The sequence below is a fragment of the Notechis scutatus genome, chromosome 3 (genome assembly GCF_049901735.1).
Source record: "Notechis scutatus isolate UNSWTSFEM ecotype Mainland chromosome 3, rNotScu1.2, whole genome shotgun sequence".
NCBI lineage: Eukaryota > Metazoa > Chordata > Lepidosauria > Squamata > Elapidae > Notechis > Notechis scutatus.
Window position 1 is genome coordinate 104,702,426 of NC_142011.1, and position 19,630 is coordinate 104,722,055.

At 38.6% G+C, this 19,630-nt stretch overlaps 1 protein-coding gene across 1 annotated transcript in view; it reads right to left on the bottom strand.

The window, feature by feature from the left end:
* Nucleotides 1-19,630, bottom strand: part of CEP350 (centrosomal protein 350) — an 86,200-nt gene that overhangs the window by 39,551 nt on the left and 27,019 nt on the right. Inside the window, exons 9-20 of the mRNA XM_087960004.1 lie at nucleotides 18,063-18,209; nucleotides 15,709-16,346; nucleotides 14,791-14,912; nucleotides 13,039-14,021; nucleotides 12,501-12,636; nucleotides 7,537-7,691; nucleotides 5,591-5,780; nucleotides 4,657-4,862; nucleotides 4,389-4,552; nucleotides 3,506-3,616; nucleotides 2,857-2,997; nucleotides 976-989 (exon numbers count right to left, since the gene is read on the bottom strand). Of these exons, the coding sequence (XP_087816130.1) occupies nucleotides 976-989; nucleotides 2,857-2,997; nucleotides 3,506-3,616; nucleotides 4,389-4,552; nucleotides 4,657-4,862; nucleotides 5,591-5,780; nucleotides 7,537-7,691; nucleotides 12,501-12,636; nucleotides 13,039-14,021; nucleotides 14,791-14,912; nucleotides 15,709-16,346; nucleotides 18,063-18,209 (3,007 nt within the window). The remainder of the gene's footprint in view (nucleotides 1-975; nucleotides 990-2,856; nucleotides 2,998-3,505; nucleotides 3,617-4,388; nucleotides 4,553-4,656; nucleotides 4,863-5,590; nucleotides 5,781-7,536; nucleotides 7,692-12,500; nucleotides 12,637-13,038; nucleotides 14,022-14,790; nucleotides 14,913-15,708; nucleotides 16,347-18,062; nucleotides 18,210-19,630) is intronic.

The window sequence follows — 19,630 nt, forward strand, 5'->3', positions numbered from 1 at the left end:
TAAATCTCCTTTTGGTTTTTTTCACCCTTGTTACATTCTTGGCAGTATGCCTAGACTTAATGTCTCAGAAGGAGGTTTTTTTCCTTTGCTGGTACTTTCTTAAAGGGGAAAGGTTGTTTTAACCTTTTTACACTGCTGTTGGGAGGAAATACTCCCATTGGAGTTAGCACTTTGAAGAAATAATTGAATAATGAAGCAGAGCTGCCAGAAAAAAGCTTTTAATGACAAGGAACCAAGATGAGTGACATTCAGCAAGGCTTCTTGGCTAGCTAGAAAGATTGACATTCAAACGTGAGTTTACATACTATTTTTGAGTTTTGGTCTGAAACTGGTGACCATTCAAAGTTACAATTTCACTGAAAAAAGTGACTTATGACCATTTTTCACACTTACAACCATTGCAGCATCCCCACTTCATGAGAGGCCAGGCGAGGAGAAGCACCCCTTCATGTGAGTGACGTCGAGATGGCCACACCCACCCAGTCACATGACCAGCAAGCCACGCCCACCAACTAAGCCGCACCCACAGAACCGGTTGTTAAAAAAATTGAATCCTACCCCTGGTAATTTCCAACACAGTATATCTGTACAAGAATAAGCTTTTATTGTTCCTCTTTCTAGCAAGTATAGAAAAACAAGGGAGGAGGATTCCTAAATTAGCAAAGCTCTAAGCGCATCGTTCTGTGCTACTATTTTCTCACAACAGGTGAGGTACTTGATAGGAGAAGGAAGTTTTATGCCAGAGCGCTGTGAAACAGATCTAACTTGGTTGGAAAAACTAAAAGGCTTTTTCTTTCAAAACCAGCATTTGGAGGGAGGAGGGGGGAGGCAAGTATGCTCCTATAAATCAAACTGTACTTTAGCACCATCTACATATTGACAATGCTTCATCTGTAGTTATCCCTTCCCTACACACCTGAGGCAAATTTATGAAAACAAAATTACATAGTGAAGTGGCAACTTTCTATGACTGACATTTTCCTACAGACCTATAATAAACAAATCAATGGAATTATCAGGGAAATCTACTATTTACAGATGCTTTGACACGTTTTCCTTATTGAAGTACCTTCATTAAAAATATTTCCCCCCCCCCCCCTCCCCCCCCCCCCCCCCTCCCCCCTCCCCCCCTTCTTTTCCTCCCCCCCCCTCCCCCCCCCCCCCCCCCCCCCCCCCCCCCCCCCCCCCCCCAAATTAATCAAATAAACCTTTAAAATAGCACCCAATACCCAATCCGATTTTGCTTGGTACATTCTATCTAAATAGTACATCCAGAATAATTAAATACATAGTTAAACAATAGATCTGAATATTAAAAACAAATACTATAATAGAAATTTTATAATAACATCAATGCCATAATCTTATTAAACTCTTTAATTAAAACTCAATATTCTGAACCTCCCCTCATATTATTAAATTCTAACACCAATCATTATTAAACATTTCACCATTTTAATCTCTTATCAACTCTTAAACCATTTAAGTTTTCTATTTCTAATACAATACTACAATATCATCTTATGTACCTTGCAAAATCTTTTAAAGAAATTATACTTTATCCTTTATCCCTAAAAAGATTCCTTTTTCCATTTAATTTTAAAACTTTGTAGCTTTTCTCCACCTTTTCCCTTCCTTTCTTCTCCCAACAAACCTTTCTACCCCCTTCTTCTAGCCTCTGCCTTACTGGCTTCCCTTCTCTGTCGAGTTCCTTTTCCCTTTTGGTTACTATCATTATATTGATTTTGCACCTTATTTTTCCCTTTCTTAAGTGTTTTTTTAAATCTTAAGTCCTTAATTTCTCTTCCTTTCCCTCTTACTTCTTTCTTGGTCGATTTGTGAGATTTATTAAAAATGGCTTCCTTTCCTTCTTCTTCTTCTGCTGTTTTCATCTGTTGTAATATCTGTTGATAGTTAATAGCGCCATTTCTAAAAAAGGAAGGCTTCTTTCAAACCAGCTTTACCATTTTTTTTTGCTTGTTCATAATCTTTTCTCAGTTCCTCAATAGAAGGAGCCATTATAAATATTTTCTTTTCTTTTCCCCTTCTTTCTTCTTACAACAACCAGAATATTCCAAAGAAAAAATAAAACAGTCCCAAAGTTATCAATCAGTCCAAACCAAGGCAGAGTTCTCACTTTCTCCTTCTGGGGTAGTATCAATCAGAGACAAAAAGTCCAAATCTGTTTCTTAAAGTCTTATTGCAATATATTTTAGTCTTCAAATCCTTAAGGCATCTCCTCCAACAATCTTAGCATACAAATATTTTTTTTTTAGTCCTCTCTCTTCCCACTCATCGCTTAAAGCCAGTTTTCACCTAAAAAAATAGGTTTCTTAATATTCACTTATTTATTCCGTAGGAAAAGAGGGTAAGCTTTCCTTTCAGCACCATCAAACTGCCGCTTTTTCCTCTTCTAGAAGGTATCATTCAGAAAGTCATACTTTTCAGGAATTTTGTTAAATATGTCTTAGAGTCCTAGGAACCAAGAAAAACTTTCTCCTTTCAAAAACTTTCTCCACTTCCTCCTGCGCATTCATACCCGGCTGCCAGCTTCTTTGTGGCTGCCATTACGGACCGCCGCTGCACCGTCCTGGGAAAAGGGGGTTCTGCCGGCCGGGAGGGTCTGCAACACCCCCAAACCCTTCTCCGGATCCCCTACCTTCAGCTGCCCCTGCAGGTGGCCTAGCTCCGCACCCGTCCGGATCGGAGCCCCAAAAGCGGCTAGCGCAGCAGGATCGCGCAGCTTCGCGAATCCCTGCCGCTCGCGAAGCCGACAAACCGGAAGTCTCCAAAATACATTTTTCAAATGTATCAATGAACTTCTTATGCGCTAAGAAGCAACAGAAAATAACTCACTTCACGTATCTGACGAGCAGTATCTGCAGTCAACAGGGCTGTCTCCAGCTGATGAGTTGCAATCTTAGATGTGGTGTCATGTAGAGTCTCAGCTGCCTCCTGATGTGATTGTGCCAACTGATGTAATGATTCTGCATGGGCCTATACATGGTGATACAAGTTTGGTTTTGAAATCTATTTACTTTTATTAAAAGTGTAGCTGTGCTTTGACCTTAACATGAACATGAAATTCATCCTAATTGACTTAGGGGAGGGATTCTTTCCTTAATAACAAAACTTATTTCATGTTACTGATAGGAAATGTAATTTTAAATCACAGTTCTATAAATGAAGTATATGAATGTTCTTTAAGTATGTTGGTTCTAAGCTGTAAGTGGTTCAAAAACAAATAAAACCATCATGCTGCAACCCTGATTCTTGAACAAGGGAAGTTCTAATAATTTAGAGAAATACTGGCAAAATACACCACTTTGTGAAGAAATGCTTTTGCTAATCACTAATGTCTCACATCACTAACACAATGTTTCAATATATCAATATACTGCCTATCATTTTGAACTACCATCCATTGCTATCACCAGCCATTTCTCTGTGGAAAAGGTTTCTATTTTTGTTTTGTTTTTTCAAGCTGTTTAAAATGCTTCATTACCTGAGCTGCTTTTTGTTTTGCCTCTTCCAGATTCCTTTGATTTTCCAACATTTCTTGCTCTGCCTTGAGCGTTAGAAGAGCCAAGTCCCTCTCATGTCTCTGCTGCTGGGACTACAGGTGAAAATTTACTTATTATTTATTCACTTACATTCTTCCTTTTTATAGAATTATGCAAAAGGGTTGTACAATTTTCCATTATTTAAAAACAGTAATGGCTCATTAACTTAATTCTAAATGGTTTTAATTTAGTAGCTGAAATATATCAGATATTTAATTATAATTATAAAATACAATGAAATAATTATAAAATAATTTGCTTTAATATTTCAGCATCTGCTCCTACTTTAATACATTTTAGTACCAATTTCATAATGAATAATCTATGTAATTAATTGGATTTATATAGCTGCCCATCTCACAATAGTAACTCTGGATGGTTGTACAAGTATTAAAATACAAAAATCACAGTATACAACAATCCCTGGTCCTCAAGGATAAAACAGAAAATATAATTAACATATCTTTTAAATTAGAATGCCAGGCATGACTGAAAATTGTAACTATAACCTTTTTTAAAAGGAAAATTAGATTTCAAAAATACACAATTACTGGAATAAAGATCACAGAATTTTTGTTGCTTTACAGAATGTCTACCTTGGATACTCTCCCAGCCCTACTGTAACTCTTCTAATCCTCTACAGAGATACTTTAGAGTGAGGGCCAAAACCAATAGAAGGAAAAAATAATAATGGTTACTTTTACAGTTATTAATAGAAACTTTTCTTACATAGAGTGAAAAGTCTGAGAACTGAAGTTCCCAAGAGATAAAAAACTGAAAATACATACTAAATATTTTAAGGGATTTCAGATTCACTAATCTTACCTTTAATATTAGAGCCAGAGAAACACTTTCCTGTTGTGCAAGTGATATCCCTCGCACACGTTCTATATCAGAGAGTTGGTGTACTGACTCTTCAATAGTGCTTAGGTAGTTAAGTTCTGCAGACATACGATGCTGGAGACCAGCAGGTGAGAAGCGCATGGAACCTGTAAAATCAGTACACAACTTAGGAAACAACGACATGTATATGCTCAAATCACCACAAAATATATCAAATATAGCATAATTTTTCCATTCTTTGCCAGCTCACCATTCAGAATATTGGCTCCAGTCCTGTTGTTTCCAATACTTAAGTCAGAGAAGTCAGGATTTAGCTTAGATCCAGAAGCTACGTTTCTAGAAGAATTTAAAGATCTAAGTTTTTCTGCTGTATTTCCTACAGGATCCATTTTTTTCTGTATGTTTGGAGACTGAGGAGAGCTTATTGTTCTTGGTGATCTAACTTTATCTGGGAGACTAAACAAACAAAAATTATTTAGAAAAACTATTTACCCTCAAAAACATAAAGCAGCAGTTTAAAATTATAGCTTAAAAGTATTTTCTATTTAAAGAAGAACTAGTGATATTAAAAACAAACTTAATTTGTGCCTTTTCATCAGTAGGATATATTTTCATACACTGGGACATAATGAGAAAACATATTTCAAATACATTTGACTGTTGTTTCCAGCTCTACAATCAACATGTTTTTATACTAAAAAGAATAAAAACTTTGAAAATCCTCTTGTATTTTTGTAAGTTATTAAAAATGAATCATTTTCATAAAGTCTTTGATGTGTGAGCTGACATTATCTTTGAAGGATTGGTTATGTTAGGTTTCTTATATTATTTTATGATATCTACAGTGGATGTTTTATCATTTGTATTGATGGATGTTGTACACTGCAAAAGTGTTTTTAATTAGAAGGGAGTAAATACTGATCAATCAACCAAGTAAATGCAGAATTATACACTCAGAGCACGGCCCCTTAATCCACATTAAACTTATGTGACCATTTTGAAAACTGACAAAAGGAAAGGAAATGTAAATTATGTGTTATGTTCCAAGAACACTGGTTCCTACTTTATATATAAATAAAACATACCAATATAACAGTAATATGCTGTTGTACTACTACAATATTTTACCTGAATTATAAACTATGCTATAGAGTTTAAAATCAGAGTTGGCAATAGGATTTTACCTCCTTAATGAGTGACCAGATAGTTCCTCTGCAGTACTGTCAGAATCTGGGTTCACTTCTTGTTCTCTGTTAGACACTGCGTTACTAGATAGTAAGTGTTTTGCTTGTTCCAAACCATAGTCTGATCCTAAGGATGCTTTGCTTTTTTCCCAGAGAGAGTCATTTGGAAATCCATTTAATGATTCTGTCTCTGTAACATATTTTAGAAAACCATGTTTAAAAATAAATACAAAAAATAAGAATTCCCCCACCAACTGATAAACTCAGTGAATGTTTTTAGATTAAACATCATAAGATTTTAAACCAGAACTAAGGTGGTGCAGTACATATCAGTATCTGAGAGTTATGCCATTCTCCCATTAAATCCCATTCATAAAATTTCCTTGACTATTTTGAACTAATCATTCTACATTTAACCTATTTTATGCCATGCAAGAATAAAAACTAAGCAGAGAGACGAAGAGATTAGATTTGAATAATTGCTAGGGAGAAACAACAATATTTGGCAAGAAAGAGGAAGTCTGAAAGAAATAATGCCACTATCTGTATTTACAGGTAGTCTTTGACTTACGACCGCAATTGAGACTGAAATTTTAGTTGCTAAGCAATGTAATTGTAAAGCAAGCCAATTTGAAATCACATTGCTTAGTGGCCACAATCCCAGTAATCCCTGTGGCCATCATTAAGCAAATTCTACCAGTCATTAGCCAAAAATCCACCCAAATTCAAGCTATTCTGAGCTTGATCCCCCCCAACCCTGAGCCTCAGTAAGGTAAGGGACTCCTCCCATCTACTTTCCCCAATCTTTGCAGTTTTGGCACTCCTGCACCCGTTTGAGGAGTGCCCAACAGCCCCAGGACTATGTGGCTCTGGGGCTTCTTGCCATGCCCTAGGAAGCTGCAACCTTAACAGACCCAGTTGCTCTTGCTACCCTGCACGCCAAGACCCTTGCTGCCTTGTGCTCTGCTGCCATCTTCTTGCTCTTGCTGAGGGTGAGGTGTGCCCAGCCTAGCTGTTGCACCATATGAGGCTGATTTGTGCAATAGGGAAAAAAGCACAAAGCAGCCTGAAGGAGCCAGAGCATACCAAAATATCCTTTTGCACCATGCTCCTGGGCCGTATGGGCTGGCTTGCTTTTTTTTTTTTTTTGCATCACAAAGCCACATCAGGTGCAGGAAGGTGGCACAAAGGAATGCTTTGATGCACTCTGCCTCAAAGAGGGGCTGTTCTATGCTTCCCCCCCTTTTTTTTTGCAGCTACAAAGCCAGACTCATATGGCCTGGAAACTAGACCAGACATATTTCATTAGAAGCATAAGCAAGAAGATGGCAGAAAAGGTCAGTTGGGGCTGTAAAGTGCAGGGTAGCAGGGAGGCAAAAAAGGCCAAGTGGGTGGAGAGAGGTGAGTGGGAGGAATTGCCACACCCTTGCAGTTGTTAAGTACAAGTGAGCTGTCACGTGCCTGCGTTTTGATCATGTGGCTGCTACAACAGCCATAGCTTTGGGCATGGATCATATGACTCTTTGTTCAGCATCATGATAACTTTGAAAGATTGCGGAACAAATTGTCCTATGCTGAGGGCCTACCTGTATTTGTACCAGATTATGGTTCAAGTCATAGTAAAACTCTTCATGCAACAACAAACAAAAAAGTAAAATTTAACAATATATTTTACCCAACCTCTGATTGCTTATGACGATTTTAGTAATCACCATCACCTCTCAATTTTATTTTGAGATAAAATTTTATTCTGAGATAAAATGTGGTAGGATTCTTAACCAAATAATAAAATTACCTAATTAAGGGTTTCTTACTATTTTACTTAAATTAATCTTTGTAATTGGTACTGGCCTGAAAGTATTTTTGATGCATGTATATTGTGATGAACTGGTGAACTGGGCAGCAAACTTATCTTTGTAATAAACAAGCAGTTGAAAAGCTCTTACTTTCTTTTCTTCCTCTTCTTTTAGAAGATGCGGATGTACGAGAAGAACCTGAAGATAGTGGTCCTGAGGAATGATGGGTTAATTCCATAGTTTGGTGATCATAAGGCAATTTTTTACTGGTAAGCTCTCCTTTCAGGCTGGTACTACTTGTGGCACTGCCAATACAAGCATGAAATTACACATTGTCAATATTTTTTATCTCTATCAATCATATCACAATGAAATCCATCTAGTTTTGTGAATAAACATAATTATGGCTAATTGGTCCCGTTATACAGGAATTTTCAAACTCTTTGATACTGTAACCTCCTAAAATGGTATGTTAATTTATGTAATCTTCACCATGAATAAAACTAATGTTTTAATTGGGGTTAGAGTTTAATAAGAAATAAATGTACCAGTTACTTCCATCTGTTAAATTCAACATATATCTATTGAACTTTGCAATAAAAATGTATTAAAAGTATTAATTGTATACATTAGAATTTTACAATAAAATTTAAAACCCATGTTTCAAAAATAACTATTTTGTGCTTCTTTTTCCTGACATCTTACAAAACGCCAGCAGGATGCAAGTTGCTTTTGAATCCCCGTCTCCTAGTTTAGCTATGCTGGAATAGCAATCATAGTCCATCATTTCTTCATTCTAGCCTGTTGCTTTGTGTTTATAAAAGCCTCTCCTTACAATATCTTCTTAACCATAGCCTCATAGTCCTGCTTCTGTCTCTCCATATTTATTACAGTAAGTGTCAGGTCAGATGATCAGTTTTTCACAGCAGCTTTATGTTCTCTGAACATGATCATTCCTTTGTTGAAAGGCAAACCCAATATGATAAAAAACAAAGAATATTGAGAGGTCTGAAACCTAGAGGTTGCTTTTCAAATCAGTAAACTGGATTTATTTATGTAGCGTATGGCATATTGTACATGGACTAGCAATATATATTAATATTTCACCTAGATTAGTAAAACACAATAAAATACAAATGTTAAAAAGATCCATGTTTAAATAAAATGTCTAGGCCATATAATCATTGAGGCACAACATTGTTTATATTTAAAAAATCAGATAATGGACTGGTATATGCCCACAGGTTGCAGCCAGTCAAGATGTGATCTTGAATTTGATGCAGTATCCTCCCCTCAGTCGTGCTGAGGGGAGGATACTGTGCCCTGAGTTCCAGCAGATGCTGTTTGCACACTTCAGAAAAAAATGCTTTCTGCTGATCTGCCATTCATTATCTTGTGGTTTCCAGGCCTTTATAAATTAATATTTAAAATCCCTTGCAATATCATGCCAAATATTTTAACTGCTTTTAAAATATAAAAATTAGGAATATTATACTGTTTCAGAAACTGTTCAAGATAAAAAGTACTGCATGCTTTAATTGGTAGAAAGCATGCACTAGTTTTTTATTGTTGTAAGTGTGAGTTCTTATGCTTCGGTATATTTAAAAAGGTTTTTATACTGGAATTTCATAATGCCATATTTATATAAATTGTACACAAATAGGCCTCCACTTACCACCACAATTGGGCCTGGAATCTTGGTCATTGAGTGAAATGGTTATTAAATATAACCACTTTGCTCAATGATTGCAATTTCAGATTTCTCAGTTGTGGTCATTAAGTGATGACATGGGTTGTTAAGCAGAGCATCAGGGAGAGGACTGTGACTTCCAGGACATGATACGGCAGGGAGATGGCACAGGCTGCTCACCATTTTCAGAAAGTCTGGGCCCTCTCCTCACCCCATTGGCAAGAACAATCATGAGACTGCTGTGTTCACTACCTATCCTTTCAGAGGTGCTATTCAGCCGGTTCGCATCTACTCGGGCGAACCGGTAGCAAGAATTTGGCGTGGGTCACCGAACCGGTAGCAATATCTAGCTGGCCACGCCCCCAACCCGGTTGCCCAGTTTCCGCTCACTCGCTTGCCCCGCCCACCCGATGCTCACTGCCCCAGTTTAAAGGAGGACTGCTTCCCCGCCCTAGCCATGCATTTTCAAGCAGCCACTTGAAAACACATGACTGTGGGCGGAGCAGCGGTCCACTAACCTACAAAACTGTTCCAAGGCTGGATTCTTCATGGACAGTAGAAGTATCACTTCCCCTTGTGGGTAAAGTGCCTGGAGCGAGAGGGAAAGAACGATGGGGGAGGGGGGGAACCCAGCCATGGGGAAGTTTGCAGGAGCTTCAAATGCAAGTCCGTTTACCTGCAGAACTTCTCTAATGCTGGATTCACTTCCCCTTGTGAGTAAAGTGCCTGGAGTGAGAGGGAATGAAGGCCGACAGGTGTGTGTGTGTGTGTGTGTGTGTGTGTGTGTGTGTGAGTGGAGAGAGAGAGAGAGAGAGAGAGAGAGAGAGAGGGAGGAGAGAGAGAAGAAAGAAAGAAAGAAAGAAAGAAAGAAAGAAAGAAAGAAAGAAAGAAAGAAAGAAAGAAAGAAAGAAAGAAAGAAAGAAAGAAAGAAAGAAAGAAAGAAAGAAAGAAAGAAAGAAAAAAGAAAGAAAGAAAGAAAGAAAATGGGGAGAGAGAGAGTGTGGTGTGTGTGTGAGAGAGAGAGAAAGAAAGGAAGGGAGAGAAAGACAGAAAGAGACAAAGAAAGAGAAAGAAAGAAAAAAATAGGAAGGGAGAGAGAGACAGAGAAAACTCTTGTGCTATTATTTTTAATTGTTCCATTATTTATCATGTGTTAATATTTTACGCTGTCCCTACACCTAGAATGATTCTACTGCCTTTCTTTTGCCCAGGGCTACCACATATTTTTCAGGGTTTACATGCATTCAATGTCAATAGTCCAGAGCATAAAATACACATGTGTTTAACAAGAGTTGAAAGGGACCTTGGAGGTCTTCTAGTCCAACCCCCTGCTCAGGCAGGAAAACTGAGGATGCCAAACTCTGAGTAGAGGTCCTGGGAAAGGTGTCAGAATAATACTTAGAAGGGACTTTTGGGGGAACCCTATACCATTTCAGAGAAATGGCTGTCCAGTCTTTTAAAAATCTCCAGTGATTGATCACCCAGAACTTCTGGGGACAAGCAGGTCCACTGGTTAATTGTTCTTACTGTCAGAAAGCTTCTCCTTAGTTTTAGGTTGCTTCTCTCTTTGTTCAGTTTCCATCCATTGCTTCTTGTTTGCCTCCTGATGCTTTGGAAAATACATTCCCCTCCCTTTCTTTGTGGCAGCCCCTTAAAAGCCTGTTGCCTATCACACTCTTGAGTAAAGCATGTGAGCCATTTCCTCCTTTCAGTGGTCCATGAAAGTACATCAATAGTATGCAGATAATAAAGTCAAAAAAGGTGAACAACATTTTTACAGAACTATAGATAAGTTGGGGCTGGGTGACAAGGAATGGCTGGGAGGGGAGGGGCCAGGTGAGGCACCCCTTGATGTGAGTGACATTGAGTTGGCCACGCCCACCCAGCCACATGACCACCAAGCCACGCCCACAGAACCAGTAGTAAAAAAAATTGAATTCCACCACTGTATCCTTCCATCTGCCCACCATCACAACTGATGAAGCTTCTTGGATTAGAAGTGAAATATTTTCTTCTTCTTCCTCAAGGGGGGGAAAACACAATCCAGTTGCCTCTGAGCCAAAAAAAACCCAACTTTGAGACAGCTATGACTTGGATTACTGAGAATCTCCATAGACATTCGCTGTGTTCACTACCATTCCCATTGGATTTGAGGTCCATTCCTTCAGTGTGCAGAAAGATTTCTTCTCCCTGCACAGAGAGGAGGAGAAATCCCTTGGTGCACTAGGAGAACTGATCTCAAAACCTACGTCCCCTCCACTTGAAAACTCCCCTACCTGCTTCTCCCCTAGTTTTCTGGGGAAGCTGGCAGACAAGACTGGAAGTGGTGGTCACATGACTGCCAGACATTGGAAACTTACTGCCAAGTGTCCCAAATATGATCTTGTGACCCAAGAGTGCGGGTAGCACAAGGTTTTACGATAGCCAGAAGTGCTTTATGAGCTGTAAAGCATCCATTCCAGGGCAGTCATTATTGTGAAATGGTTGTTAACAAACCGGTTGTAAGTAGAGGTCTACCTGTAATAGAAGTTAGCAGTCCTAATTTATAACATTCTGTCATGGCCCTGTCGGAATCTGATTTGGAGGGGGAAGCCGAGCAGCTGACAGGGAGTGGGAGTGTGGCTCTGTTGGTTGTGGAAGAAACTGGGGAAGGGCACAGCCCGGCTAGGCAGAGCAGGGGAGAGGTAGAGCAAGGCAGAGGGAATTTGGAGGAAGACTCAGGCCCACCCTCTCTTCATCCTAGGGCACGCAGGGAGGAATGGAGAAGGGAGCAATGTGAGTTGCGTGGCTTATGGGGGAGGAAAGGGCTCTGATTCCCTTCAGTAGCTGCAGTTGGGAACACAGTGTTTAAAAAGAGGAGTTGCGCACAGCCAGCAAATGGTGAATTATCTGGTATTGTCAGAGGCTTATCTGGGTTCCTGGCATCTTCTCAACTGTGTGTGTTTTGCTGACCTTTCAAGTCTGCAATTCCTTCTCCTGCCCTGTCAAATTAATTACTGCAGCCCGTTTGTGTGGATTTTTATTTACAGTTTGTATGTACTTTGTTTTCGGACTGAATTTCCTCCACTATTCTTGGGAGAGTTTATTCTCCAGCCAAAGGTAACCTGGACATTGGGAGCAAAATTGGAGGTACTAAAGGGACTTTTCTTGCTTATGTAACTGTGTTGTGTTTGTGCCATGCCCCTGGTCATCACAAATTCTAACAAAAATGTTGGAATACTAAAATTTTAAAGCTGAGAATTCAGAATTTTCAGATAGCAATTTGTATCATTAAAGAAAACTAGACTAAGACTATTAAGACATTATTATAATTATACAATTATTATACAATTATACAATTATATATATAACCACATATTATTCAATTAAAATAATTTTTCACCTCTTATTTTATAGCTTCATCACCCATTTGAAAAATATCTACCTGTGCTCAGGTGTAGACTTTATGTCCACTGATGAGATGAAATCATCCTCATAGGAAGCAATACTATCTGGAGAGCTCATGGCAGGAAGTAAAGGTCGATGTGTTGATGATCCCTGTCCTGCATGTTCTTCAGATCCTGGCAGAAGGAGGAAAGTGAAAATGAAATACAATCAATATTTCAGAAGAATTTATATTTCAACAAAGGTTTAACACAGAGTATGCAAATGGGTAAAATGATCCTGACTCAAAGACCAATTATACAAAACAACTCGGAAAATTCTAAATAGCTATACATAGAACTAAGAAAATATATTCTTTCCCTAGCAATGCAAAGAGGTGGAACTTTTTAACAAAAGATTGACTTCATTGCAAAAAAGTATAGCAGCCAACATTTCCAAAACAAATTTAAAATCTTATACCTATAAGCAGATACCAGCAAAAGTAGACATACATATAGAACACAGGATTTCAAGAAATATTCATTCAATTGTTTACCTAACAAAATATCAGAGATATCAAAAGGTTTGTATTTGCTTACCTTTCCCATACAACTGATAAGATTTTGTAAAGATGTTGATCACACTATGTGGACTTCCCTTGACAAGTTCTTCCCACGGTTTTGGACCATTCCTAATCTGTGTGAAAATAGGTAAATAATTTTCTGCCTCCTTCTGAAATTCTTTTATGGCTTCAAAACCAGTTTTATCTGCAACACAGAACTCTTTTTCGTTTAATGCCTCAGCAATCTTCAAAGATGGATTATAAGGCTTTTCACCTTCTTCCTCAGAGAGAAGACCATCGCTGAGTAGACCTTCACTTATGGAATCCGCACTATCATTCGGAACTGCAGGTTTGTTTTCAGGCCCAGCAGAGCATGTTTGCTTTTGAGACAGATTTCCTAATATTTCTTCAGGTATATTATTGCCTGGAAGACCAACAGCACCTGTATGAGGACTAATAGACTCTGGGAGCTTTTTAAACTCATTAAGATTTTCCATTCCAGGAGGGTTATCATCAAAAGTTGTATGCGAATTGCAGGTTGCCAACATTTTCTGAAGCCTGGCTGAAAAGACATCATCTTCTCTCACAGGAGGGCTGCTGGCTTTTGCCCAGCAGGTATCGCCTTGATCCAACAAGTCATGTTCAGTATGCCATGCTGCTTCATAGTTAATGCCAGCCCCAGCTAATTTTTTGGCTTCGCTTTCAATTCTGTTTGAAAGAGAGGCTGCAGTTGCCTTTAGGGCTTCAATACGGTCCAATTTATGTTTATAATGATTAATGGTGGGTTGTACAGTAGATGACATAAATGGCTGAGGAGTTGAAGACATGGATCCCATAGCTGTGTTATGGTTCCTTCTGCTTGATGTTACAGATTCAAAATCCTTTTGCAAGATACCCATGTTATCCAAAGATAAAAGCTGAGAGAAAAAAGCTCCATTCAAAACAGATTTTGAGCTAGGAAACTGTGCTATTGAACTTAGCTTCTCTGGATGAATTCTTAAAGGCTCCAGTGTATTATCTCTGTAAATAATCCATTGAATTGTCATCAGTTTACAGCAATAAAGTTTAAACATTTAATTATAAAATAATCCCCTGTACTAAGAATTGATAAACTTATGGTGACCAAGGATATAAGTATTTTGGATGATTGACTTCAGGGAAGAGGGCAATGAAATTTATGTGGTTTGTTGATTAATTGTTCTTTTGGCAAGGAAGTTCCTTGATTTTTTAAAACTGGATTTGGTTTTTATTGACACTCTATTTTTCACTTATCTAAACTGTAAAGATTCTCAAATAGACTTGTGGATTACCGGGTTCTTTGTTTTTCTCTTCACCCTACCCACTCAACTAAACACTCCATCTACCATCAAGACTGCTAACAGTCCATACATGAATTTAACAGTCGACAGTTTAACAACAGTCGAGCAGATAATCATTAAACATATTACTGGCTCCAAATTTGAATATTTTAAAGTGAATCTGAATTCTTCATACAATATAATCTTGCACTTTTCATTTGCATTCCTGAAGAATCTTGGTACAGACATAGCTTTGAATATACAAAAAGAATTCTATTTCACTTCTAATTACCTATGAAGTGGCATCTTGCTTTTCATGACATATTTAAGAATTTTATGAGCATTGAATTTAGTAAATATATTTTCAAGATTTGGAAAAATATTTCAATATTCTCAGCTGCTATAAAAGCTGTATAGCTAAATCATATATAAAACCATTATCTCTGGTATTCAGTGTGTTCTACTTTCTAAGCCCTGAATGCATACTTTACCTTACAAGAGGATGAGGCGGCTCAGAGAGAGACATATCACTACTGGATGATGCACTAACAGGACGCTCCTGAGCCTTGTTCTCTTTATCAGATTCTCCAGATGGTTGATATCCTGGTTTGGACTGGGAAGAAAAATTGACATTTTTTTAAATAAAATTAAGTACAAATTGAATCAATACTTATACTTTCCCATGACTTTCATGACTAATTAAGGATTTGAATATGGATCTTTTCAACACTAATTAAATAAAGTAACAGCTATACAACGACTCAGATAAATAGCCAAGGCTTATACCCCATGAGTGTTATAGCTGTATAATCAAGTTTCCACAGACATGATGGTTTCCTAAATATGTTCAGCTAAACATATCCAGAATGAATCTTCAGGTCTTTCCTTAGTGTAGAAGGAGCAGGAGCAACTAGGGTTAACAAAGGGCCAGATGCTGATGTCTACTTTGTCTCTGTCTGGGTTTTAGAAAATGTCTTAATAATGTGGCTATTATTCACATCTTACACTATGCTAAAAATTGTACATTGTACTACCTTTGCGGACTGCAAGAGTGTTGGCAATTCTTACACATCTTATTAATGCTATTCTTACTGTGTTTCTGATTGTCTTTAGGCAACCATGGGATTTAATAGACCACTCTGACTAGTCTCTTTTAGTTGAATTACCTCAACAACTTTAATCGTATTAAGGGGATAAAGTCTAAACCCTAGCTAACGTGAAATATCTCACCTTTACATCTCAGAAAAAATATCCAAGTGTTAATATTCTTGAGGTGGTAAGCTCAAGGAAATGGCATGTTGTAAATGCAACAAATGAACAAATAGAAACTATTGCTGCTTATTGTATGCAATGTTTTAAAAAGTAACATGGAAAAAACACAGAAACTATCCCAACTCTTATCAACCTACCTGAACTTCTTGAACAGAGAGTGCTGGATTCTCCAGCAATGTTTGTTCCATGAACAATTTAGAATAAGTTTCTTGTAATTGTTTAGTGACCGTTTCAGATGTTGATGTTGTCTTTGTTTTATTGGCAACGGCTTCTTTTTGTTTCTTGTAAAGTTCCTGGAGTCTTTTATTTTTTTGCTGTGTTGCCTCCTTTTGTGCTTTCTTTTCTTCACTTTGTCTCTTCTTCCTTTCCTCCTGCTGTCTCACAATATACTGGCGCACTTCATCTGCATCATAGTGGCGCTTCTTTAAGATAAACTGAGTGTCTTCACTGGTGGGAACTTTGTCTGATTTTCTTTTGCCTGGACTGTGACTTCTAGAAAATGGGGGTGGTTCTGATTCCTGATTGTGACATATTTCATTCCTCATCTCTGAATCCTGAGCTACAGAATCCAGTTGCAGATCATCAAGAATCCCACGGATTTCTACTGGCAAGAAATCCTTATTTACATGATCATCTCCCAGTCCCTCATTGTGAGGAGCAGCATCTTTTTTCTTCAGGTTATTCTTTCCTCTTATTTTGCTCAATGAACGCTCAGGACATGTTGTGAGGGGTTTTACAGCCACAGGCATATTGCCGTCAGCTTCTGTTATTTGAGCTGAAGATATTGGAGGGAAGCAGAGGGGGGAAGATCAGAATTTAGCATTACCAAGGAACTAAGATTCAAAGTAGCATATTCATTTTAATATCCAGTATTTGGGGACATTATTTGATGGGCATCATTTTTTAATCTATCTTATTTTATGGAATTTGAACACTATACCCAGAAATTACATTATTTGATATAGAAAGAAAAATTACTTTTAAAAGGTTGGAAATAATGTTGGGCAATAAAATAATATGCAAACGCAATGTAATATTTTTTAACCATTACCAGAAAAAGAATACATACAACTTTGAAACTAGTCATGAAAGAATTAGTTAGGGCTATAATTTTCACGTTCTCCGATTTTCAACTGGATCACCCATGAGAATTTGCTGTATAAAGCCACCTTGAGTCATCATGGTGAATAGGCAGCAATACAAATCTAATTAATTAATTAGTTAATGAAATTATTTACAGCATGGGTGTCAAACTTGTGGCGTCATGTTGTCATCACATGATGTATCACAACTTTTCCCCCTTTGCTAAAATGGGGGTGGACGTGGCCAGCGTGTGACGCATCTGGCCTGTGGGCCATGAGTTTGACACCCCTGATTTACAGCATAATCAGACTGTATATAGGCTCTAGAATAGGAATGTCAGACTCGATTTCATTGAGGGGCGCATCAGGGTTGTGTTTGACCTTGGGGGCCAGGTTGAATATGGCCAGGGTGGGCGTGGTCAGCTCAACATCACTCATGTCGGGAGTGCCTGTGGTGGCCGAAGCACTCTGCCAGTGAAAATGGGCTCCCGAGCTCGTGTTTTCGGCTGTGATGGCCTCCTGCAACCCTCTGCCAGCAAAAACGGAGCTCGGGAGAGCTGTACATGGCTCTTGCAGGCTCCATTTCAGCTGCAACAGCCCCCTGCAACACTCCTGCAAAAAAAAAAGAGCTTGGGAAGGCTGCAGAGGCACCGCATGCCACTCCTTCACTGTTTCCAGGGCATCCCCATGGGCCAGATCTAAGCACTTTGTGGGCCGGATGTAGCCCCGAGGCCTTGAGTTTGACACTCCTGCTCTAGAATATAGCCTATTACATAACTGCAATTTTGCAAAACTGGGTATGGTCAGCAATGGAGTAATTTAAATTAATACTTCAAAATCACACTGCCTTCCTCCCAAAGTGATAACAATTCTTATTATTTTTTTCCTTGAAGATTCCTTTACCAGTAGCAAAATATTTCATGAAATATTGTTGGATAGTCAAGCATGGTGAATCTTAGATTTTATTTCCACCTATTATTATTTTGTCTCTTTTTAAAAAAGGAATACATTAATAATTCCGTGTTATACAGCAGCAGACCCCAACCTTTGCAGCTCCAGGGATTGGGGATAATTTCACACTGTGTCTGTTGCTTGTGCAAATGCAGCTTCATGCACTCATGCAACCCTTGCACAGCCCAGTTTTCAACAGCTGCAGTCCAGTATTGGGCCATGGCCTGGGGTAGGGCCCTTGCTGTACGGTATTCATTCAGCCTTTAAAGTGAAGGTACCAATTTTTATTTTAAAAATTTATTTAAAGAACTGTGTGCAAAAAAGAATAATTGTTCAGAATTAAGTTCTATTTTGTTCAGTATATGAGACATAAAGTGAACAGCTGCTTTTCATTGGCATGAAAACGCTCACACATGCACACACAACCCCCCTCTCCCAAATATATATATTTAACTTACCAGTTTTAATAGATTTATCTTTTTCATTCCTGTCACTAGACAACATCTGAGTGTTTGGCTGCTCTATTTTAGGCACTGGACCCAGTATTTTCTTTGCTAGTCTTTGTCCATCTCTCCAGGACGCTGTACTTATTGTGTTGGCACCACCTAAACCAAGAAAAAAGACATAAAACATTTTCTATTTCTTATTGAATAACACACCAGGACTCTATATTTTAAAGAAAGTACATGGATAGAAGTGGCAAGAAAAGGAAACGCATTGCTATCTCACCAATTCATACAATGACACCATCATCTGAAATAATGATGAGTTCCTTTCTTCATTGCTTTTTACTGAATTAATGTTATTGACATCCGGGGAAGCAGTGGTGGACTGAATATGGCTCTATAGAGGGCAGAACTGATGACCATAGCAGAAAGAGGAGCCAGTGAACGGATCAGCTCCCCAAACTCCTCTCCGAAATGAGAGGACCAGGATTGCTCACAAGTGCTCCTTAGAGAGGGCCTCCATGAGACCATATAACAGCAATGTCAGAGTTCTAAGAGCCAAGAGAAACTCATCTCACCAAACTTTGATTGGGAATGTTTTGTAATGGACATTCAGTTTGCCCATTTCCTCTTAATCATTTTTGGAAATGGCTTAATTGTTTTTTGCGTAGTGTGAAACTTCATGAGGGCACATTTGATTACAATGGATAATTTTCCTTCAATCATCAGTGAAAGAAGTTCCACATATGTTTAAGAACTTAAAAGTAAAATTTATTATTCAGAAATAAACAGAAAAGGCGTGATTGGAAAGTTGATTCTGGAAAATTACAAATGGACTAATGGGCCAGATTGACAGGAAATAGGATTTTGAAAATAAAAATCCTTCCTGTGATTTTTTTTTTAAAGAATCTGTGATGACCCGGGGCGTGGCACAAAGGCAACACAGTCAAATAAGCAAGAAGAGTTCCTTTATTATCTCCAACTTTGCCCCCAATATCCAGGTTACCTTCGGCTGGAGAAAAACTCTCCCAGGAACAGCCTTTAAGTGGAAAAAATTCAGTCCGAAAAACAAAGTACATACAAACTGTAACTACAAATCCAAACAAACCACGCTGTAGTAATTAACTTGACAGGGCAGGAGAAGGAATTGCAGATTTGAAAGCATAGCAAAACACACAGTTGGGAAGATGCCAGGAACACAGATAAGCCTCCACGATTCCAGATAATTCACGATTTGCTCCCAACAAGTTGCTGTGCACAGCTTCCCTTTTTAAATAGTGTTTCCAGCTGCAGCTAATGAAGGGAATCAGGGTCCTTTCCTCCCCCATAAGCCACGCAACTCATGTTGCTCCCTTATTGGTTCCTCCCTGCATGCCCTAGGATGAAGAGGGGGTGGGCCTGGGTCTTCCTCCAAATTCCCTCTGCCTTGCTCTACCTCTCCCCTGCTCTGCCCAGCCAGGCTGTGCCTTTCCCCAGTTTCTTCCACAGCCAACGGAGCCACACTCCCACTCCGTCAGCTGCTTGGCCTTCCCCTCTGAATCAGATTCCAACAGGGGCATGACAGAATCCTATTAAAATAC